This window comes from Schistocerca nitens, chromosome 6 (assembly GCF_023898315.1).
Source record: "Schistocerca nitens isolate TAMUIC-IGC-003100 chromosome 6, iqSchNite1.1, whole genome shotgun sequence".
Classification (NCBI taxonomy): Eukaryota; Metazoa; Arthropoda; class Insecta; order Orthoptera; family Acrididae; genus Schistocerca; species Schistocerca nitens.
Genome location: NC_064619.1, coordinates 739,721,078 through 739,746,906, shown reverse-complemented (window position 1 = coordinate 739,746,906; position 25,829 = coordinate 739,721,078). Strand labels below are relative to the sequence as shown.

The 25,829-nt window shown below is 39.3% G+C and overlaps 1 protein-coding gene across 2 annotated transcripts in view; it reads right to left on the bottom strand.

The window, feature by feature from the left end:
• The window catches only part of LOC126262865 (zinc finger protein 184-like), a 367,123-nt gene that overhangs the window by 157,047 nt on the left and 184,247 nt on the right, over positions 1-25,829 (bottom strand). For both annotated transcript variants that reach the window (XM_049959732.1, XM_049959733.1), the window contains 2 exons: positions 11,688-11,843; positions 1,977-2,066 (listed from right to left, as the gene is read on the bottom strand). In XM_049959732.1, coding sequence (XP_049815689.1) covers positions 1,977-2,066; positions 11,688-11,843 — 246 coding nt within the window. The remainder of the gene's footprint in view (positions 1-1,976; positions 2,067-11,687; positions 11,844-25,829) is intronic.

Here is a 25,829-nt window from a genome sequence, read left to right as displayed (position 1 = left end):
CCTTTCCACAAGGATCATATCCCTGTGGAAGACACAGGTGCAAGACCTACCGAATCCACCTACCCAGCACATCTTATTCCAGTCCTGTCACAGGTTTATCCTACCACATCAGGGGCTGGCCCAACTGTGAAGGCAGCCATGTCATTTACCTATCTCTGCTGCAATCATTGCACAGCTTTTTATATTTGTATGACTACCAACCAGCTGTCCACCTGGATGAATGGCCACTGCCAAAGTGGCCAAAAGTAAAGTAGACCACCCTGTGGCACGGCATGCAGCTGAATATAACATGTTTGATTTTAATGGCTGCTTCGCTACCCGAGCCATCTGGATCCTCCCCTCCACCACCAGCTTCTCTGAACTGCGCAGATGGGAGTTATCCTTACAACATATTCTCAGCTCCCATAAATATCCTGGCCTTAAGGTGTGGTAACATACTATCCACACACCCTCCACCTGACAGTTTCCGCCCCTGTCCTATCATCTCCTCCCCATTCTCATCATCCACCTTCTTTGTTTGCCGCCCTCTGTCAATGCACCATCCATATTTTCTTGTTCCTCTTCTTTCTTCTCCACTTCCCAGCCCAACAACCTCTTTATCCTGTATCTATTGGCATTCTAGTCCATGCAGACGCTGCTCGATAGCATTTGTCTCTCTCCCCACCAGTACATTACTATCCCTTCTCCTTCACCACCCCCTACAGATTGACGCTTGCATTCCATGTGTTAGTTGTCTTCTGGCCCGAGATGCTGGAGCTGGGAGTCATGTGTGCATGAGGTGTGCATGTATAAATGGTGCATGTTTCTCTTTTGCTGATGAAGGCTGTAGCTAAAAACTTTATGTAAGTGCCTTTTAATTGTGACAGTCAGCAACTTAACATGTCTTCTTTATGGTAAGTAGCGATCTATCTTTTCCTGCTTTGTTACTACCACATAAAACTGCAGACATAGAGAATGAATTTTACTTTGAACTGTGCAGTCATTAAAGCAATAACTGCTGATAGAATTGCTGAAAAGGGGAATATTAAGTTGACTACTACTGTGACTCATCCATTGGCAAGAGGATCATCTACATGCAGATGATATGACCACTATAGAAGGATGCCTATTTAATTAGTTTTATGAATTTTTCACAAACTTAAGTTCACTCACATTCTTTGCAGGTAGGAACAAGGCATCCTACAACTATAATTACAGAACATTAATCCCTAATGGGAGGGAACATGAATTTTAGATCCACATTATACTGCATGTGTGCGCCTCTTTTCCTAAATATCATTTCATTTTGAACTTGTCTGTTGGCTGCTACAGGGGGACTTTTTGCCCAGAATAGTCACTCAGTAATTTAAAACTACCTTCTTATGTAGTCACATCATTACTGAATTATTATTGAAATGAAATGGTGCAAGTGTTCCACAATAACAAATCATAAATGGTTATGAGACACCACAGATTTGCTGAGTTGATATTTATCCAAATTATATTATTTATTACTCGCTTGCTGCTTGTACAGTCCAAACCTTGCTCTGAAGTAGTCCAGCTTCTGTATGTTAGAATGCTGGGGGAACAAAACCTTGCAAAGTCTATCACCTACTTTCAACACCATAGCTACTTAATCCGACAACCTATGACTATGTTCAAAAGAAAAATAATTCAAAAGGATTCTTCTCCCTTCCTGCAAAGTTTACAAGCTTCAGCCAAAAATTTCTTTCAACTTCTATCAATGGCACTCAGTCATCCATACAATCATCGTCTGCTAGTTTAAATTATACTGAGGCATAACAGTATTCCCATATCCTATACATGCTGCACCTTAATAATTTTGTTTTAGTCACAGTGTCAGCAATTTACTGTGTGTTCTGATAACTGTTCAGAGGATACCCAAAAGATTCACTTTCAGCATTATCCATAGTTACTTCATATCCTATTACAAATGAACAACACCACCAGAAGGTGGTATTCTACCGAAAACTTACCTTAACATTCTGTGAAGTATCAGCATTATTTTCTTTGCCATCTAATTGATTAGCCTTCCTTGGTAAAGTTGTCTGGTCCTTTGGCCACACCTACAAATTAAGTCAGTTCCCATTTATTCTGTGACGTGTCACTTATTCAACTAGTAAACAAATGAACTCAACTTTACACACAATATTCTGACAGTAAACCTAGCAATCTTTCTTATGTAGTGCAAACAATGATCTTATGTATGCCTGGGCTCCAACTGAGCTGTGATATTTTATTGGAATTGTGATGATATTTCTATCTGCAGTAAAACCAGTGGATTCCGATAGGATCAAGTGAGTTTATTTCTACTGAGACATGGATAATATATTATGCATGTAAGGAATAATTACAAATGATGAAAATAACTCCGCCAAAGCCGGTCCCAAGCCCGGTTGAAAAAGGAGGAGGGGGAGGAGTAACAACCTCGTTAAAAAACCTTGGTTCACCTGGCCCGGGTGATAGTACCTCGTAAGGGTCCCTTGCCAGGGTAACGGTGAAGACCTCAACGGCAGTGAAGGCGGAGATGAAGATCATCGGAACGGCGGAACTGGCGGAAAAGGTGAAGATTAACCAACGGTCCAGAAGGCGGAAGAAGACACTATATGTCCCAACGGCTTTTGGAGCGGAAGAGTTATCTTCAATCAGCAGCGTCTGTACTTCAGAGAAGCGGCTGCGAAAGGCGTCTGTACTCCAGAGGAGCGGCCTGAATTAACTTCTTAGTGTAGCGAGCTAAGTCTTAGTGGAAGGAGGTGTATACCTCTGGAAACAACAGCTTTAACCAAGTATCAGAAATGGAAGGTGCAATGAGAAAGTTTCCTCCCCGTGGTGGTAATACCACCGAAGCTGGGCATTCGGATCCGGGGGCCCAGCATCATTGCGCAACAGACCAGTCGGAGGGTCCTAGGATCCCTAACGCTAAACATAGGAACAGACATCAAACGTTCATAGGAACACTGAACGTGAACTCAATGCTGAGAACAGGTAAACAAAAAGAACTGACAAAACTAATGGATGAACACAAACTAAAAGTTCTGGCTATACAAGAAACAAGATACCCAGATGAGGATACAGTACAGGCAGACCAGTACAGGATTTATAAAGGGAAACCAGCACAGATAGTAAAGAATACAAAAGGTCTTCGGGTATATGGCACAGCATTTGTGATACATAACTCATTCTCTACTAAGGTACTAGAATTTAAATCTAAATCACCAAGAATATCATTGATAACATTCAGAAATAAAAATAAAAAGTACACACTTATAAATGCCCATGCACCAATAAATAAAGACAACCAACAAAATCCAGAGAAAGTGCAGACATTTTGGGAGGAACTGGAAGAAACAATAGGGAAGATCCCTGAGCAACACACTACAATTCTGTTAGGAGACTTTAACACACAAATTGGAAGAAACGAATTATCAAAAAGCACAGGGAGGTTTACAGCACACACTAAAACTAACATGAATGGCCAGAGATTAGTAGAGTTTTGTGAGAAATTCAAATTGAACATTATGACAACTAAATTCCAGAAGAATCCCAAAAAACAAACAACATGGAAATCACCGAACAAATTACTTGGCGAATTCCAGATTGATCACGTGACAATAAGTTATGATAATTCAAAGGACATTCAAGATGTACAGGTGGTGAAAGGGGCCAACTTTGATTCTGACCATTATCTGACCAAAATTAAGATGAAATTAACACCAGAAAGAAGTCACAAGAGTGACGAAACAAAAATAGCCAAATATAGAGTACAGGACTTAATGCTCAATCAGCAAGTCTTAGACGACTACAAGGAAAAGACAGATAAAATCAAAAGTCACAAATGGGAAGAAATTGCAACCTCAATACGAGACGTAGCGGAACAAAGAATTTTACTAACCAAAAAGAAAAAGCATCCCTGGTGGAATGAGGTCTGTGAGAAAGCACTACAGAAAAGAGCCAGAACTTGGGAGAAATACAACTCAACCAAAAGGCCAACTGACTGGGAGCAGTTCAAAACGCAAAGACGTGAAACGACGAAAATCATTAAAAGTGAACGAAGGAAATATGACACACAACAAATACAGAAAATACAAGATGAATTTTCTAAGAACAATACACGCAATTTCTTTCAAACATTCAGAACTACAATAACAAGATATAAACCACCGACACTCTGCTTCAAAGATGAAAAAGGAAATCTGATCACCAGTGTGGAACAAAATTGCCAACACCTAGCGAACTACTTTGAAACGCTGCTAAGCTGCAAAAGACCTGATGAAACCTTGACATTTGAGAAGCCTAAGAATAAGCTACCAGACTCTGAACCACCTAATAAAGAAGAAATTAAAGAGATCTTGAAAGGATTGAAAAACAATAAAGCATCTGGTAAAGATTCGTTAGTCGCGGAACTACTGAAATACGCAGGAGAAAACTTAATAAATAATTTCGAGGCGCTGTTTGAAGAAATTTGGAATACAGAGAAGATTCCGGAGGAATGGAAGACAGCATTGATTCATCCATTACATAAGAAGGGTGCCAGGACAAATGCAAATAACTACAGAGGTATCTCATTGTTATCAGTGGCCTATAAGATCCTATCCAAGGCACTACAAAACAGGATTGAAAATCAAGTAGAGAAAGAACTGGGTGAATATCAGGCTGGGTTTAGAAAAGGAAGATCATGCAGTGAACAGATATTCAGTCTACTCTCCATAATACAACTTCGCGCACGCACATCGAAAAATCTAGTAATTACATTCATAGACTTCAAAAAAGCATATGATTCTATTGATAGACCAACCTTGATTAACACATTAGAAGAATTTGGGATTGATGATAAAAGCAGAAGTCTAATCCAGGAAACCCTTACGGGAACAAAATCGCAAGTGAAGTTTTTGGGTAGATTGTCACAACCGTTTGTAATTGGAACAGGTGTTAGACAAGGGGATGGACTCTCCCCACTGTTGTTTAACATTGTCCTTGAAAAAGTGGTCAGGGAATGGAGAAAGAAGATGGCAGAAGCTGGAGTGAAAAATGGGATAACGTTAGGAAGAAATAAAACAAAAATTGAATGTCTGGCATTTGCTGATGACATGGCAATATTGGCAGATGACATCGAAACAGCAAAGATTCAGATAGAAATGCTGCATGAGATCGCTGAGAAGACAGGTCTACAAATATCGTATGAAAAGACAGAACTGATGATACAGGACAAAACAGACCCAACACAGACATTGCAAACTAAGTATGGAATAATTAAGAGAGTCCATAAATTTAAGTATCTAGGGGAATGGATTACACCGACAGGGTTACCAAATGTTTCACTACAGGAAAGAGCAATAAAGATGGAAACGGCATACCAGCTATGCCGAAATGTATACAATAAAAAGTCGATCTCCATCAATGCCAAGCTCAGGCACTACAATGCGGTAATAAAACCAGAAAGTTTGTATGCGATTGAATGCATCCCACTGAACAGAAAACGTCTGTTGGAGAAATTGGAAATAAAAGAGAGAAAAATACTGAGAAAGATCTTAGGACCTAAAAAGGATGGACAAGATTATAAATTGCGATCCAATAAAGAGTTATACGAGAAAATTGAAAAACTGACAACATCCTTTAAGAAGAGAAGACTGAGTTTCTATGGGCATGTCAAAAGAATGGCACCAGAAAGAACGGCAAAGAAAATCCTGGAATACATGGAAAGCAGAAAGACACAAATTAACTGGCTGAAAGAAGTAAAAGAAGACATTGCAGAAATGAACATTATATCAGAGACAGTTTACAACAGAATGGAATATAGGAATGCCATCAACAAAATACAGGGATTCAAAGACCGAACGCAATCAAAGAAGACGGGAACAACCTGGTCGCAAGAACGTAAAGAAGCCCACTCAGAAAAAATGAAGAAGTACTGGGAAGAACGCAAGAAAAAGCACAAGAAATGACTGATGCTTAGCGTAGTCCAAAGTTGACTGTAACGAATAATAATAATAATAAATGATGAAAATGGGAACTATCTAACATTCTTTAATGTGTTAGTTGGGAGAATAACAGAACACCCACTCACAGTGTTCACAGAAAATATACACACTGCAACCTCCTCTTTATCTGTAGTGCTCATACACTGTCAGACAGTCCGCCCCTGGTAGCTGAGTGGTCAGCATGATGGAATGTCATACCTAGCGGCTCAGGTTCGATTCTCAGCTGGGTCGGAGATTTTCTCTGCTCAGGGACTAGGTATTGTGTTGTCCTTATCCTCATCATTTCATCCCCGTCGACATGCAAGTCGCCAATGTGGTGTCAACTCTAAAGACTTGCACCAGGCGAATGGTCTAACCGACGGGAGGTCCTAGTCACACAGCATTTACATTTACTGTCAGACAAGAACAACATGACTGCAGGAGTTGACATATTTGTTCCACATAATTTACAAATTAACATCAAACTAGCAATACTGCCTAAATCAACTGCGAGTGTGGAATGGTTCAAGAGCTGGCTCAGTCTCTAGAAAAATCAGTGTGTGCTACAAAAATATAGCATCTGAGGTGTTTCATTCTAATCAATGAAGCCAAACCACTGACTCTATAATAATAAAGGCTACCTAGCTATCTGAATACTGCACTCTGTGTCGTTGTTGGGTCATAAGTGTGGAACACTATCAGACGAGCTGAGGAGGTGTACGAGGAACACTGGCACCAAAGAACTTAAACAGCCTGTGCTGTGCACTGGCTGGAGTATAATCTTGACATGAGATATAGCAGGACCAGCATCATGGTGCAAGCTCCAAGCTTTCAGAACAATGTAATTAACATGACACTGAAAATATAACAAACAGCAATAAAAGTTTAAATTTAAGCAGGACTAGGGGTCTAGCAATTTTTCTACTTAAAATCTTGTTGGACAGCAAATCTTGTTAGGCTTAAAACTACAAGGGTTTGCAAGTTTCACAGAATATCAGTGTAGGCATCAGGAAACAAGAGGAAAGCAAAGACAGCATAGCAGGCACAGCTGGTCAAACACTTCTATCAACAGCAGTGCTCTGACACAGTTACCTCACAGTGTGCTGAGAGTTTGGATAACAAGAGTATTCAAAAGAAAATCTTATGCAACACACGACACAGGCAACTAGGCAGTTGTTCTCAAAAAAGTGGATACAGGTCTTGTCTGTACTGGTACAAACCCTAATAACAGTTGTTGCTAATAATACAATCTCTGACAATAAAGGTTGGTGAATGAAGTCAGAATGGTCAAATGGGCAACACTGGCGACTCACAATGCTGCACCTGCGAAACCGCTCGTGTTGACAACCTGCCAACACCATAGTTCAGTTGAGCATCATGTGTATTCTGTGTTAGACCTGTTGGATGAAGTGCTTGTTTAGTTCATTGGTTCTGAACTGAGAACAGGACAATGAACGGGCAAATAATCAAATTAAAGTTTTGTTTTAACCTTGGCAAGACACCTGGGCAAAGGGGGGGGGGGGGGGGGGGGACGGAATGCTGGTACGTGTTTATGGGGATCAAGCGCTGTCCGGGAAGTGTGTGTGCGAGTGGTTCGCCCATTTCAAGGAGGCCAGAAAAGTGTTTCTGACCATCCCCATGGCGGACAACCAGCGACCGCCGTCAGCGGCGAAAACCTTGAGAAAGTGAGGACATTTATCACGAATGACCCTAGATTAACGGTGCGCATGATAGAAGATGAACTGCAGATGAACCATGGTTTCAGGTGACAAATCCTTACCCAGGAGTTAGGGAAGAGAAAAATATGTTGTTGACTTGTGCCACATCACTTGACTGATGATCAGAAGCAGGCACATTTAGAGGCTCCACAGGATTTTGTCGAAATGGTGGATGCCACACCCAATTTCTTGAATCGTATTGTCACTGAGGATGAAACCTGGTGTCTCTAGTACGACGCTGAAACGAAACGGTAAAGCATCGAATGGCGTTCTCTTACATCATCTCATCGGAAAAAGGTCAGAGCCAAAAAATCACGCATCTGAACCATGCTCATCTCCTTTTTTGATAGTCAAGGCATTATCCATAAAGAATTTCTACCTAGGGAAACACAGTTGCACACTGCATGGTACGTTGAAATTTTGACCCATTTCTTGCAACATCTATGCAGGGTACAATCCCAGGAAATACAACAATGTTCCAGTTTTTTGTTCATGATAACACTCGCCACACACAGCCAATATCATGAAACAGTTCCTGGCAGAAAATGCGATGGTGCAAGTTGAACATCCACCATACTCGCCGGATCTCAATCCTCCAGACTTCTTCCTATTCCCTTAACTCAAACTCACATTGAAAGGAAAGAGATTTGACGATATTCCTGACATCCAACAAAATATGATGTGGCTTTTGAATACCATCCCAACGGAAGACTTTGTGCAAAGTTTTCAGGACACATCGCCGAGCTCAGTGGTGCATAGTTATGGGAGGTGAATATTTCGAAGGACAGTAAGCTAATTGTAGTTCATAGTTCATATACATTAATGTTACAGGACTATTCACCAAACTTTATTGTCAGAGTTTGTAGAAAGATGAAAAAAAATATCAACACAAACTGGTACCCTCTGTCTGGGATTCAGAGTCGTGTTCTGTTTTTATTGCAAAGATCTCAAACAAAGTCCCATTGACATAAAGCAGTAAATTGAAAATCCACATAATTTTAAAATAAATATAAAAAACATATCTTATTAACTTCCTTTTGCAAATTTACAATAGGCATGCACAACAGATTTGTGGAGAGGACAGCTGCAAAATGTGGGCAGTGTGGAAGGCAGAAATGAAACAATCAGAGACCTCTAAACTGCGGCATTACAAGAGAGTTTAATGATGTGTAGTATCAAAACTGAAACAATCAGAGACCTCTGAACTGCGGCATTACAAGAGAGTTTAATGATGTGTAGTATCAAAACTATCACTTCACCTGTTCAGCTCAATTGCTAAGCCAAGAGCTACCCAGTTAGTCAAAAATCATAGCTATTAATGAAACGAGGTATCAAAAACACCAGTTGACCTATACAGGTCAAATTAAAAGCACAATACCAATACAGAAAGTCAAAACAGGCAGCAATGCACAAAACAGAGCATCAAAAAGATAGCTTCACCTATATAGCTCTACTGAAGAACCCCAATTACAATACATGAAGCCAAGATTGCAGAAATTAATTACAATTGATATTAATATGGCAAGAAAATTCTGGGAGAACATGAATAATTTAGGACTAGAAGAGATAATGGAAGGATTGAGTCATTGACAGGGACACGAAAGAGAATGAAAACTTCATTAGTGGATGATATGTGAAAAGCTAATCTAGAGATCACAGCTGTCATGATTCTGGAACTACACCAGAATAGTGGTCAACAGTTTTGGTATGTTACTTGCAATTATTTAGTCTTTTATCACTTATCAGAATATCATTCATGATAGTATTGTAAGTGCTGAAAGGCTGTTAGCTACCTTCATGTAAGTACATGTATGAAATGAAGCATTCTGTCCAGTTTAGAAAATTCCATTTCACTTATTTGAAACATAAACTGACACTGAAACTTCCTGCCACATTAAAACTGTTAGCCAGACTGAGACTCGAAGTTGGGATCTTTTGCCTTTCACAAGCAACTGCCCTACTGAACAAACTATCCGAGTCCAACTCTCAACGACTGACAATGTTGACCATTCTGCTTTGTTGTTCCCACAAAATGTAAATCAACTGGGTAACTAAAGGTGACATGTGCACAGGCAGATGTATGTGCATGTGACTGCAATCGGCTGATAATTTTGTGTCTTGCTATAAATTTTATCATTCATCAATTTTTTACTATCTGTGCACATATTTTTATATACTATCATTGTGGTGACAAAACAATTCTGTGATAGGCTTATTAGCTGCATAACAACTGCAACACTCACTGAAAACAGACCTTTAGTCTTATGACAGACAAATATATATTGTCGTACGACATATATCATTATGATCATGTTGACATGAAGCTAGTAATAGAAGATTAATAACAGATAGTTAATAGACCGACCACCTAAAAAATTCCGAGACTGATTTTATTCTCGGCATATAAGTGATGTCAGTGCAGTAACTATAGTGGCAGCTCGAACTGTCAGCTGTAAACAACAGATGCTCACTCGTACAGTCAGCTGTGAGCAGGCAGTGTTAAGTAGTGATTGTTCAGCCATATGGTGTCAATGCTGTAGTGTCACACATCACAATGAAACAACCTCTTTAAATCAAGTTTTAAAGACATTCTCCAGAGCGTTTTGAAGAAGACAAAAATTTGTGCAAAATTTGTTCCACAGATCTCAACTCTTAAACACAAAAGAAAAAGACATGTGGACTTATGTATGTGACTTGATTTAAATGCAAAATGCAGATGGTTGTTTTCTGGAAAAAATCATCACAGATGAAGAGACTTGGTGTTATCTACATGAATCTACCACAAAAGGAGAAAGTGCAGAAGTTTACATGAAGGTCAATGCTTTGACAATATAACCGACATTTGAGCCAATGTGACATGCGAGTTGAACATCACAAAGAAGGACTTTCCTGACCGTTTCACTTGGTTGTACAAATGTTTTGTGCATTATACTCAAGTGGGGCGAGACTATGTAGAAGACCCGTAGCATTAACTCCACCATCTTCACTTTTCTCGACTTTTTATTAATCTAGTCTCATAACTGTTTGGACTGATGGGGTACACCAGAGACAGCAACAGTTATTTTTCAAATTAGTTATTGGCCTATTAATTTTTCTACATTAGATTTGGCTCTAGCAGCCACAATATTTAATAACAGTTTAATAATGCAGTTTTTAATATATTCTCTATATCTATCTCAACTCATTCCACATCCCTGTAGGTCCTGTTTCAGTGACTTCTATGGAACATGACAAGTGGATGAACAAGTGCCAATATTGTTAATGTACAACATTACAAATGGGAATTCCACTCCTGCTAATGCAAGTGACACAGATAGTAGAATAATTAAATATGAAAAATGTGACCAGTTGTTCCATGAGATGAAACAACATAGCACATGATAAGCAGAATTTCTTTTTTTTTTTTTTTGTCATAAAAAGGAACTTATAGCACATAATAACAAAAAGATAAAATATTTCAAGGATACCATAATTCAATCTTATATCAAGTTCTCAATAAAATGTTTAACATTACTTTGGAAATGTTGAGCATTCAATGACATGGTAGATGGAAGTAACTGAATCAATAAATACCTAATGACACTGGTCGATATTCAGTGGTTCTTGGTTGCTGCCAACTTCAACCAGAGGACAACACTGTGTTAGTAAAGTAGATGTACACTTATGAGAGCAGAAAAGGTACACACAGGTAACACCACTGAAATATTATTGCAATTGAGCTTGTTGTCTTCTTAATATCAGAACATTATAAACTGTGTTGCCTTTTATCTGAAGCTGGTAATGATGAGAAGGCACTCAATACCGATCAATGACAGTTGATTTCTACTTTGCTAGTTGCTCACTTAGCTGAGTGCTTAGGTTGTGTGTATAGTAAGTTATATTCTTCAGAGCTCCATTTCATATCTGGCAAAATGCCTCAGTCAACCTTCAGATGAATGTGCACAGTAAAAGTTTCATCTATTGTTTCTTTTTAATAGTAATGAAGCATTTTTTTTTTTTTTTTGTCACTTGCCTTGTGTGCTTGCATGTGCTTCTTCGCATTTGATTTTTGAGCAAATGCTCTTCCACAGACGACACACTGAAATGGTTTCTCACCAGTGTGGCTTCTGATGTGCTGCTGCAAGTCAAAGTTCTTGGTAAACAACTTCGTGCAGAAATTGCATTTCAACTGTGAAGTGACAAGAAAAATAGCATTTTAGTAACATGTCCTTTCATTCCTGTGCTGTACAAGTAACAAAATAAGAACTTATAATCAAAGATTCAGCTCAACATGAGGTAACTCCACATTCACCTGACACAAGTAATGACTACTTCCCTGACACAATAGCTCTGCCTCATATCAACGATAAATGAGAGAGGAAGAGGAGGGGGGAAGATACAGACTGTGGCAATAGTTGTGTAGATTTTGTGGTTTTGGCACTCTATGCAACTATCATTAGTAACCTTATATTCTGTCAATTTTGATGAGTAGGGATATATCCTTGCGTAACTGTCTTCAACCACTCAATTTTGATTTATCGGTATTGTCTGGCCCCCTCCACCACCCCCCTCCTGCCTTGGTTGCATGGAACCTTTTGATATAAGGCAAACTTGTCATGGAATGAGTCATGGGGATATAATTCACAGAATATTGGTTTGAAAGGCACAGGCAAATCAAGAGAGTTTCGGCAGTACATACACAAACATGTTTAGTAGTTCACACAATGCCCTACGTGATCAAAGTTTTATTAACTGGTGATATTTTTATGTTCTTTTACAAGTTTTTTTCATGACTTAAATAGGGCATTGATCTAAGTGTGGTGAATGTATATAAACTTCTGGTCACAAAACTGCAACACTGTGAAGGGTGGCAAATAGTCAAATTTTATTCTCCAGTTTCCTCAGTGTGAGTGATTATTGGTGTGCTTCCTGGTGTACAGCCAAGTAGTTAGTACCATTTTATGGATACTATTTTGATGACTCTTCAAATCCCAGTGCATAAAATGGAATCCATAACTTGACTGAATGTTCAAAAGCACACTGTTCATAAAATTTTACATACAGTGTGTATTGTAGTGAGCCACAACTTTCAGTCCCACCGCTATCTTTGCCATCTCAGCGACAAAAGATAAATATTTGTGTATGAAACATTTATGAAACAGATCGCTATGAATTACAATTTATCATCATTTTAATGTTCCTGTGCCTCACTTATCATTATTTGCCATTGTCAAAATGGCAATACATACACCTAGATAGCAATGGTGAACTGCAAGACAATCCATAAATAAACTCATAGAAAACTCAACACCAACATGTAAAACAAAAACACCATGAACATATGGACCAACCTAAGATATTGTTTCTGTTTCATGTTGAATGAGTGAGTATTGGGGGTGACACTGCATCAAACAAACCGTCCCGAGTGTACTGTCATCACAACTGGTGTGTCAAATTTTGCTGACAGTGGGTGATCACAAGAAAGTACTGCCATTTTGTTTCTATTCCCTGTGATCATGATTTAAACACTGTGTGAAAAATAAGTATTGTAAAGGAACTGTACTAAAAATGTTGCACTAGCTAGTTGCTGCTTACGTCTCATCCTCACAGGCTGCCCGTCATATGGCTTAACATGGACAAGGAGAGTACACTGCAAAAAGTTATTATTTGTGACAAGTGAAAAGTTACGTTACACGGAAACTTATTTGGCAGATTATCCATTTTTCCAAGAGGGAGGGAGGAGGGAAGGGAGAAAGACAATTATTACATAAATATAGGAGATACAGAAAAAGCTTCGCATGTTGAAGCACATCACTGCATTATAGTCTATTACAGAAATACTTATAGCTTGAAATACTGATGAGGCTTTAAAGCATTATAACATTTACGGAGAAGGGAGGGGGGAAGGGAAGGGGGGGGGGGCAGGTGGAGAGAGGGGTGCATGGACAATGAGGATATACCAGTACTGAATATACTGAAGAGAAGACTATGGCAGACATTGAGTACAAAGTACATTACTGTTATATATATTGGCTATCCTATGTCACCATATCAATTGCCACACTCTACGGATACTTACTACGATAATACGAGGGCCGTTCAGAAAGTAACCTCTGGTTGATTTAAAAAAATACACCAAGTTAAATAAAAATATTTTAATATATACATCTTACAACTACATCTTTGCACTATTTTTCTACATAGTCTCCATAGCGATTGAGGCACTTATCGTATCTCTTCACAAGCTTTGAAATTCCTTCTGCATAAAAATCACCCGCTTGTGCCTGGAGCCAGCCTGTGACCGCATCTTTGAGCTCTTCGTCGTCATCAAACCGCTGTGACCCGAGCCATTTCTTCAAATGCATGAAGAGGTGATAATCACTTGGCACCAGGTCTGGGCTGTAAGGTGGATGGTTGATAACGTCCCACTTGAAGGACTCAAGAAGGGCCATTGTTCTGCGAGCAGAGTGAGGACGGGCGTTATCGTGCAAAAAAACGATACCGGAAGTCAGCATACCACGGCGTTTGTTCTGTATAGCCCGTCGTAACTTTTTTATTGTTTCACAGTACACGTCTTGAGTAATGGTCGTACCACGTTCCATGAATTCAACCAACAACACCCCTTTGGCATCAGTTTTCTGGCAGAAAAATCTTGCGAGGCTTTTCTTGGTTTGGTAGGCGAATTTGAATGTGCCCACATCTTTGATTGTTCTTTTGTCTCAGCGTTCACGTACTTAATCCAGGTTTCGTCACTGGTCACGATTCTGTTTAACAATGGTTCTCCTTCGTCCTCATAACGTGACAGAAAGTCTAATGCAGAGGCCATTCTTTGAGTTTTGTGGTGGTCGGTAAGAATTTTGGGCACCCATCGTGCACAGAACTTACGGTAACCCAATCTTGCTGTCACTATCTCGTACAAGAGAGTCTTAGAAATCTGTGGAAAACCAGTAGACAACTCCGACATTGAGAAACGTCGATTTTCACGAACTTTTGCATCAACTGTCTGAACGAGTTCGTCAGTCACCAATGATGGTCTACCACTCCTCTCTTCATCATGAACGTTTTCTCGTCCACTTTTAAATAAACGTACCCATTCACGGACAACTCCTTCACTCATAACTCTTGGTCCGTACACGGCACAAAGCTCACAATGAATAGCTGCTGCAGAATATCCTTTGGCTGTAAAAAACCTTATGACAGCACGCACTTCACATTTGGCGGGGTTTTCTATTGCAGCACACATTTCAAACTGCCACAAAAACTAAACTAGCGCAGGTACGACGTTCACTCGACCACGGCTTGATGCCGACTGACCTGTTGAGTGCGTGAACGCACAGATGGCGTCGCTACTCCCCCCAAAACCCGCACTGTGACCAATCGGAGGTTACTTTCTGAACCGCCCTCGTATTTTCTCTGATTACAACCTGCATCAAATATATAATATGACGTTGTGCTCAAGCAGGATCATATAGGAGCACGGTGCATCGTAGTATTATAGAGGTATTAACTGGTGCATCTGATACTGCTTCACAACCTACAATCAATCTGTCAACTTTCAGTCTAACGTAGACCTCGGACTACACAAGAGGCCAGTCTGTCACCACAAAATGTATTCCAAAAACTAATAAAGATGCAAAAGAAAAATTGTCAGCATTCTGTTCTCTTTCTGTTTGTGTAGATATGATGCCACACACCACATTATCACCGTGTTGCAGGACGGAATCTGACATCTGTTTTCAGTAGGCTCAGTTGATACATATGAGGTTTGGAACTTAAACAGTGGCAACTATTTATTCACAACCAATACAAAAGAGTTACATGTTTGCACCTGTCACTGTCCTTTAAAGTAGTCACCAGCATTGTGTAGAACCCATTGCCAGCACTGTGGAAGGCATAGTATACCTTTAGCAGAGCCTGTTGTGTTGATGGTGCGAATGGAGCAATCTACTGCCTGTCAAATCTCTGGAACAGTTCTAAAATGAATGCCACGAAGTGGTTCCTTCATCTTCAGTATCAAATCAAAGTCACAAGTTGAGTACCTCCCAGTCCCAGCGACTGAACAGAGCAGCCACAGCTTGCGCCATATGTGCTTGCACATTGTCATGCAAAATGATGGGTGGGTTGTGCAGAAAGTTTTGCCGCTTCTTTTGCAAAGCTGGTGGCAGGTGATGCTCCAAAAACAAACAATAATACTGTGAACTGACGGTCTGCCATGGAGGAACATAATGCATTAGGATAATACCATCACAGTCGAACACGAGAATCACCATAACTTTAGACCGCTCCATTCGCACCATCAACAGAACAGGCTCTGCTAACGGTATACTACACCTTCCACATTGCTGGCAATGGGTTCTACACAATGCTGGTGACTACTTTGAAGGACAGTAACAGGTGCAAACATGTAACTCTTTTGTATCGGTTGTGAATAAAGAGTTGGCACTATTTAAGTTCCATCCCTTGTATATAGTATAGTAGAAAGAACACATGATCTAAATTTGTATGTTACCTTGGGGTATACCCTATGCCAAGATTAGTATATAGATCTGACATGTCAGGTAGCAAGAATGGCTGTGCAGAAACTGAGCTCAGGTGACAGATGCAGGTGAGTTACCCCGTGCTGTTTCAACTCTACATCAGAGTCCACAGTCCATCAATCACAGTGGCTGGCCAGTAGTGGCAGGAATGTGTCTTGGCAATTCATGACCACATGTTTTCAATGGGTGAAAGATTTGGAGACTATGCTGGCCAGAGCAACAGTCAAATACCTTTCTGTACTGAGGTAGGTCAGGACAGCACTGGCAAAACACAATTGTGCGTTATTTTATTGGAAAATAGGACACAGTCCCCAGCTTAAATACATCAGAAATTTAACATTTGCTGACCAAATTACTACCTATGTGAATTTAAGTTGATCCTGTTATGTACCCAATGGCATTCAATGCCATCACACCAAGTGTTCGACCTGCTGACAACAACGAATGTAATCTGTCATGTTCGTTGACAGCCCGGTAGGCTATGGAGCTTGGCCAATACCTGGGATGAAGAGGCATACATTCCCAATGTTCCTTGGTTGGTTGGCTGATTTGGAAGAGGCGACCAAACTGTGAGGGCATAGGTCCATCGGATTATGGAAGGATGAGGAAGGAAGTCGGCCATACCCTTTCGTGTGGACCATCCCAGCATTTACCAGAAGCGATTTAGGGAAATCACAGGAAACCTAAATCACGATGGTTGGATGTGGGTTTTAACTGTTGTCCTCCCAAATGCAAGTACAGTGTGCTAACCACTCCACCACCCTGCTCAGTAACATTCCTTCTTAAAGTGTTTAATTACATAGTGTGCCTTTGCCCAGAGCCTCTTAAAACTGACGATGGTGGCAGTCTGTAAAGAATGCTGATCTTCAACAGCCCCAAAAAGCTGTTCAGACCATCCTGGTACTGACCATCAGTGAAATGGACTCATAGAAAGGGGGATAGCAGTTCCAGCTGGACGAGATATACAGGTGGAGAAGATGTGTTTTACAAACACACAGTATAATGTCTGACAAGAGAGGGGACGAAGTTGGTGGCAGAGGTTTGTCACTGCCAGTTGGACCTTCAGGGAGCCTAATGTGGCAATTGGTCTGTTAGGCTGTGACGAGCTAGTGACAGAATAATCGCGAAGGGATCACTTCCACGTAGATAGCCATATACTGTTGTTTGTAGTGAGGTAACAGGACTAGAGAAGAAACTGTGAGGTCAATTGTAGTACAGGTGCCACGGGTGGTATTAAAGTGGATAGGGGTGCTATTATTGATGAGAGATACATTAAGAATGGAAACAATTAGGTGACTCAGAAGGCATCTCCCAGACGATGTGTTTCTGTCCCACAGGGGATGGCAAACATTTAAATATCCAAGTAGGGGAAAGGGGGAGATCATGGAGTTGTCAGATTTACATGGCAATCTCAAGGTTCTTAAGTATGCTGTCCGGGGGCCAAACAAATGTCACAAAAAGAGATCAATTGGGTCGTTCGTACTCTCACTGTCATTGCTTCCAAAAGGGTATGAAGGGATATCCAGTCACTAAAAATGCTGCTTGTCTGGTCAAGTGCAGGACGTTGAGGTGCACAAAGATGGTGCTACAGAAAGTATCAGAGGGGAGGCTCTGTCTACCCCCATGGGCTAAACTGCTTGCATGAGTGCTGGCAGTCAACAGTGAGCGAATCCAGGGAGTAAATACTCAAGGTACTGCCAAAGAACTAGTAAAAATAGTGACAAACATCGATAGCATGATCATGGGATCTAAATAATGATATTTTTTCCAAGTTTCAAAATACAAAAGGAGACTTTAAGCTCTTCGATTTTACATTACTTAATTAAAATAGCACACTCAAGAGACTGAATTGTGCAATCATCTCTGCAAATGACACAGAAAAGTGGCTGCTCTCACAGGACATTTCCACAAAGCAGTCAGCCAGTCATCACAAACAAGATTGTTTGTACAACATGAAGACATGTACCTGAAGTGTTGGCACATAAAACTCCACACTGAAGGTGGAAAATACAGTTTCATACACCACAGCAGGTAACAATTTTGATTTTCTGAGGAAGTAAATCCCCCTCGAAAGCAAGGATGAATGCTCCAGTGTTAACCTTGTTGTCTAGTGGGCCTCAATGTACACAATACATGAAACAGACACCTCACTTCGCAAAGCTTTTGCGTAATTTGTAATCCGTCCATAGGGTTAAGTTCCTTTGAATAATTAAACTATGCACCATATTCAGACTTTGTGAGATGTCGCAGTGGCTAGTATGTCACCAAGGTGTTCCTCCTCCTCTTTTTATTTCATTTTATTTACTTATTTATCTATTAATTTTTTTGTGCAAGATAGAAACACAGGACTACGGAGGATTCGCTGTTTTAATTAAGAGAGAACAACTTCATAATATACCAAGGGAAAAGATTTTTCCAAATACATTTTTGATTACCCATATGAAAACATCAGCTGAGCAGATACAATGGACCATCAATCAGTGCAAACCTGGAACTGAGAGAAGCAGGTTTCTGCAGTTTGTTTGATTTTACTTTCCTCCGATAACATGCTGAAGGAGGGAAAGTTTTTGGGGTTGTAATGGTCTGCATTAATGCAACCAATTCTGTCTGAAGAGTCTATCAGAGCCTCTTTGCTCCCAGTTGATAACTTTGGTCTTTTCACTGTGTGGGACACCCAACACAGTACTGCCTGCCTGCTCTGTGAGCACAGTTCCTATGGGTGCCAACTGTTCACAGTAGGGTCACATGGTTCAATGAGCGTTGTCCAGCATCCTGATGCCCATAATGCACAGATGCCTACTGCTCGGTATGGCTCAGGTAACAACAATGTGTTTCCTACATAGTCACGGGGCTACCAACATATAGGTACCCGGTGACCCACCATGTGGACAGGCTACTGTGCCGGGTATCTGATGACCTCTCCTGCACAGCCTGCACTTCTATAAAAAAAACTCTGAAAACATGGAGGTCAAGCCTCAATTTGAAGAACAAACTTAAATAAACCAAATTCAGTGGCATAAATTAAACATACAAACTGAGTAAAACCATAAAGAATGTCACACAAACAGGCTATGTTGTCCTATAGGCCGAGTATGAGAAAAGATATTCTCACAGTGTAAGAAAGCAGCACAGGAAAGGAAGAAGTACTGCAGTGGTTCAGGACCCCACGCTCACCATGGGGATATCCACAATATTTTATAAATATTAACTACAATTACTGTAAATTAAAAGTTATATAAAATGAAAAAATGTATACTATCCCTTATATTCTTTTTTGTTAATTGTTATATGGCATACTTCAGTACAGTTTTAAAATTTTAGAGAGAAGTGTGCTTAATTGGCACTCAATTATTTCACTTTAACAATAATTTAATAAACCAGCTTGCAAGCCAAATGCAGTTGGGATACAGTCAGTCGACAATATGAATAGCATTAAAATAAAAACTCCCTTTGGAATACCGTCACAAAAAATTCCAATTCTGAAACTTACAAAATTTAAGAAAGTTCTGGTTTAGGGAAATTTAGCACTTTAATGAATTTGGTCAAGCCTACAATAAGCTACATTAAACTGAATAATATGACTTAAATTTCAGATCTGTATTCAAATACTTTTGGAGATATGACCATTTTAAGACTTTGAAATCTCACAAAAATAGTGCAATTTTGGGATCTTTAAAAATTAATAACAAAAAAATGAAATGTCAAAAAAATATTTTGTATTTTAGCTTATTTTGTTAGGTAGAATGAAATTACAAAAAATTACAAAATTTTAAATTGTTAAGGTTCCAATTTTTTTTTTTTTTTTTTTTTTTTAATTGGTTGACTTCACATGGAATGATCTAAAAACAAAATGTGAAATCCACTGCTGATAATTTGTGGGATGACTGCTCACAGAAGACCAAATAAAAAATCTCATCAGTATGTGCCATGACCCACTGCACGACTTGCAAAATGACCCACAAAAACAGAATTACTTAAGTGGAACAAATTTTGAACCCACACTTTCACTGGATGTTTTGAGGTGATTTTATACATATGTGGACATAAGTGCCCAGGCATGTGGGTGAGTGAGAAATGCTGCTGCACCATGACAATGCATCTCAATGTTTACATCTGAAAGGAAACAGCTAGTACTGGTCGCATACATATGTTAATTTTGGATACAATTTGTGACATCTTTCTTTTGTGGACATAAAGAAAATCACAGACTATTTAACCACAGGTCACTTGTAAAGTTGATACTTCATGAAATAAGTCAAACCTAATCAAACATAGTCAAGGGAAGACAGGCACGAGCCATCTTCCCTATGCCGGCAATGCAAATTTCCGAGGTATTCCGGTACTGTTTCTGAACAAACTATTAAACATAGAACCTTGAAACTTGGTATGCATATTTTCAGTAATAATTGCTTTAATCGAGTGCAAATTCAGGCACATCAAATTTGTAGGGACCATTTGACATTTTTTCAAACATTTGGTTTCTTTTTCTTTTTTTTTATAAAATTTATAATTGTTTTTGTCCTACTTCAAAAGAAATATACGCACAATGCCAAATGTGCATGTGTTTGTCATTTGTTATTTTGGAACAACTGCACAAAATTTCAACATTCTGTGACAAACCATTCAGGAAATAATGGTACCTACAGGATAAAAAAAGGCAGTTTTAAGAAAACTTGGTTTAAAGTTTTATTTGTATATCATTTACAAATTTTTGTTACAGTATATACAATTAATATTTTCCTGCACCATATTCAGCATCATCTGAATTGTAAGCAGCCTCCCTTCTTTTATTATTGGCTCTTCTTTTTCTCTCCTCTTTTGTGAAACTGAGAGCAGCTATGTCTGCTTTACGAATTCTTGAAAAATTGATATTACGCAATGCCAGTCTAGTGTTTGCACCTGCATTTACTCCAAGTCTCCCTAGTACCTCAATTTTTCTTGATGTTCCATCATTAAAACACAAAACAGCGTCTAATACCCCAAAATTTTAATGTTTCATAGTGTACAAAGACTGTTTTCGGTAGGCGATTCCAAATAACAAGAGTTCAAACTTTCTTTCAAAATTTGAGTTTTTCCATGTAAGCACTTCTTGAGTATATCAGTACTAGCCAAGTCTCTTAATATAGGTTTTATTGCACTAATAACTGCTAGAGCTATAGAGTGTTTGCGTTTATAATGTTCACCAGAACATAATGCCCGATTTTATTTGCATTAAGTTTCAGGACCATTTGGGCAAAGGCTGTGTTGTGGGTCTTCATCACTTGATACTTCACGGAATAATATTGCTCATACAGCTCTTCTCATATTTTCCAAATCATTACAGTTCCTTCTTATGGCTAACCCATAGTAAACTTGCAGCTTGTTTATTTCAGTTTGTAAGGTGTTCTTTTCCTCTAAGTTTTTTTTTTCCATCTTCTAATTTATTTCCTGCCTTTTCCTTTAGAAGCTTTCTCAGTCTTGAGCCAAATCTTTTCTGAACAAGTCCTACGCATTCTAGTTTCATAATCTGAATGTCAAGGTCATACGGCTTCTCCTCACAGATTTTTGCGAAGGCCTTGCTGTCGCCATCACCGAGATACTTCGTGTACATGACACCTCTTGCACTGAGAGAGCACATGGTATGGTGCTTCGACGACCAATCCACCTGTCATGAAATATGCTATTCAATATCGCTTCAACCACACGTGAGCTATGTGCTGGTCATCCATCATGTTGAAGTACATTGTCATTCTGTCATGCAGTGAAACATCTTGTAGTAACATCAGTAGAACATAACATAGGAAATCAGCATACATAGCCATGTATGCTGATACATACATAGCCATGTATGTGAAAAACGGCATTGCATTTGAGTCAATTGATGTTTCAAAGTACTGCACTGAAAAGGTGTTTGAATGTTGTGCAGGTATGGTTAAATTTAACGGAGTTGAACTTGTAACTGTTGTTATTTATAGATCCCCAGACTCCGATTTCACAGCATTTTTGCTAAAGCTAGAGGAGGTTCTTGGTTCACTTTATAGGAAATACAAAAAGTTAGTTATATGTGGTGACTTCAATATTAATTGTATAAGTGATTGTGCAAGGAAGAGGATGCTGGTAGACCTCTTTAATTCATATAATCTTATGCAAACCGTATTCTTTCCAACGAGAGTGCAAGGGAACAGTAGAACAACCATAGACAACATTTTTGTTCATTCCTCATTACTAGAAGGGCATTCTGTTAGAAAAAAGGTGAATGGCCTTTCAGATCATGATGCGCAAATTTTAACTTTAAAAGATTTTTATGCTGCAACTCGTGTTAAATATAGTCATCAGCTGTTCAGGAAAGCTGATCCGGTTGCTGTAGAGACCTTTGTAAACCTTATAAAGGAACAAGAGTGGCAAGATGTTTATAGCGCTGAGACAGTAAACGATAAATATAATGCTTTTCTAAAGACCTTTCTCATGCTCTTTGAAAGTTGCTTTCCGTTACAACGTTTAAAACAGGGTACTAGCACAAACAGGCAGCCTGGGTGGCTGACTAGAGGGATAAGAATATCTTGTAGAACAAAGTGGCAATTATATCAAAACGTTAGAAACAGTCAAAATCTAAATGCAGCAGCCCATTACAAACAGTATTGTAAGGTGCTTAAAAATGTTATTAGGAAGGCAAAAAGTATGTGGTATGCAGATAGAATAGCTAAGTCTCAGGATAAAATTAAAACCATATGGTCAGTCGTAAAGGAAGTTGCTGGTCTGCAGAGACAGGTCGAGGATATAGAATCAGTGCGTAGTGGGAATGTCCGTGTTACTGATAAGTCGCATATATGTACAGTATTTAATAATCACTTTCTGAATATAGCAGGTGAACTAAATAGAAACCTAATTCCTACAGGGAATCATATATCGCTCTTAGAAAAAAGTGTTCCGAGACTGTTACCTGAAATGCTCCTCCATGATACTGACAAGAGGGAGATTGAGTTAATAATTAAATCACTAAAGACCAAGAACTCTCATGGATATGACGGGGTATCTAGCAGAATACTGAAGTATTGTTCTATGTATGTTAGCCCAGTACTTAGCCATATCTGTAACTTTTCCTTTAGGAGTGGTCGGTTTCCTGACCGATTAAAGTACTCGGTAGTGAAGCCACTTTATAAAAAGGGAGACATTGATAATGTTGATAATTTTAGACCTATTTCCATGCCATCGGTGTTTGCTAAAGTTATCGAGAAGGTTGTATATACAAGGTTACTGGAGCATTTAAATTCACATAATTTGCTGTCAAATGTTCAGTTTGGTTTTAGAAATGGTTTAACAACTGAAAATGCTATATTCTCTTTTCTCTGTGAGGTTTTCGACGGATTAAATAAAAGGTTGCGAACGCTAGGTGTTTTCTTTGATTTAACGAAGGCTTTTGACTGTGTTGACCACAAAATATTACTGCAGAAGTTGGACCATTATGGAGTAAGGGGAGTAGCTTACAATTGGTTCGCCTCTTACTTTAAGAACAGAAAGCAGAGGGTAATTCTCCGCAATATTGAGAGTGGTAGTGATGTTCAGTCCCAATGGGGCACTGTTAAGTGGGGCGTTCCCCAAGGGTCGGTGCTGGGGCCACTGCTGTTTCTTATTTATATAAATGATATGCCTTCTAGTATTACAGGTGATTCAAAAATATTTCTGTTTGCTGATGACACCAGCTTGATAGTGAAGGATCTTGTGTGTAATATTGAAACAGTAACAAATAATTTAGTTCATGAAATAAGTTCGTGGCTTGTGGAAAATAATTTGATGCTAAATCACAGTAAGACTCAGTTTTTACAGTTTCTAACTCACAATTCAACAAGAACTGACATTTTAATCAGACAGAATGGGCATGTTATAAGCGAGACGGAACAGTTCAAGTTCCTAGGTGTACGGATAGATAGTAAGCTGTTGTGGAAAGCCCATGTTCAGGATCTTGTTCAGAAACTAAATGCTGCTTTATTTACCATTAGAACAGTATCTGAAATAAGTGACACTTCAACACGAAAAGTAGTCTACTTCGCATATTTTCATACGCTTATGTCGTATGGTATTATTTTTTGGGGTAATTCTCCTGATTCAAAAAGGGTATTTTTGGCTCAAAAACGGGCTGTTCGAGCTATATGTGGTGTAAGTTCGAGAACCTCTTGTCGACCCCTATTCAAAAATCTGGGAATTCTGACATTGCCCTCACAGTATATATTTTCTTTAATGTCGTTTGTTGTTAGCAATATTAGCCTATTCCCAAGAGTTAGCAGCTTTCACTCAGTTAATACTAGGCAGAAATCAAATCTGCATGTAGAATGCAGTTCCTTGACTCTTGTGCAGAAAGGAGTGCAGTATTCTGCTGCATCCATTTTCAATAAGCTACCACAAGAACTCAAAAATCTTAGCAGTAGCCCAAACTCTTTTAAGTCTAAACTGAAGAGTTTCCTCATGGCTCACTCCTTCTATTCTGTCGAGGAGCTCCTGGAAGAGCTAAAAAATTAAGCAAATTCCAGTGTTACATTGTTGATTGTCTTCATTTAAACTTATGACTTGTCACCTGAATATGTTTTTTTTCCTATATTTCATTTTATCTGTTTCTAATATCGTGTTATAATTTCATGTATTGACTCGTTCCATGACCATGGAGATTTCTCCTTAATTTGGTCCCACGGAACAATAAATAAATAAATAAAAAAAAAATAAATTTAGTTTGCAACTGATAAAATGTGGGCCAATTATCCTTTCTCCCATAATGCCGCACCATACATTAACCCGCCAAGGTCGCTGATGTTCCACTTGTCGCAGCCATCATGGATTTTCCGTTGCCAAATGGTGCATATTGTGCCAGTTTATGTTACCGACGTTGGCGAATGACGCTTCGTCGCTAAATAGAATGCGTGCAAAAAATCTGTCCTTGTCCTGTAATTTCTCTTGTGCCCATGGCAGAACTGTACACGACGTTCAAACACATTGCCATGCAATTCCTGGTGCATAGAAATATGGTAAGGGTGCAACCAATGTTGCTGTAGCATTCTCATCAAAGACATTTTTGAGATTCCAGATTCTCGCACAATTTGTCTGCTACTGATGTGTGGATTAGCTGCGACAGCAACTAAAACACCTACTTGGGCATCATCATTTGTTGCAAGTCTTGGTTGATGTTTCACATGTGGCTGAACACTTCCTGTTTCCTTAAATAGCATAACTATCCGGCGATCAGTCCAGACACTTGGATGATGATGTCCAGGATACCGAGCAGCATACATAGAACACGCCTGTTGCGCATTTTGATCACAATAGCCATACATCAGCACGATATCAACCTTTTCTGCAATTGGTAAATGGTCCATTTTAACACAGGTAATGTATCACGAAGCAAATACCGCCTGCACTGGCGTAATGTTTTGTGATACCACGTTCTTATACGTTTGTGACTATTACAGTGCCATCTATCACAAAGCGAAAAAAGTGGTCCAACTAAAACATTCACATTTCTTTATGTACTACACGAATATGTAATAAAAATGGGGGTACCTATTAAAGAAAAACACAGTTGATATCCGTTTGACCTATGGCCCAAACTCTTTGCCTCTGTATATGTCTGCTTGTGTCTGTATATGTGTTGATGGATGTGTGTGTGTGCGCGA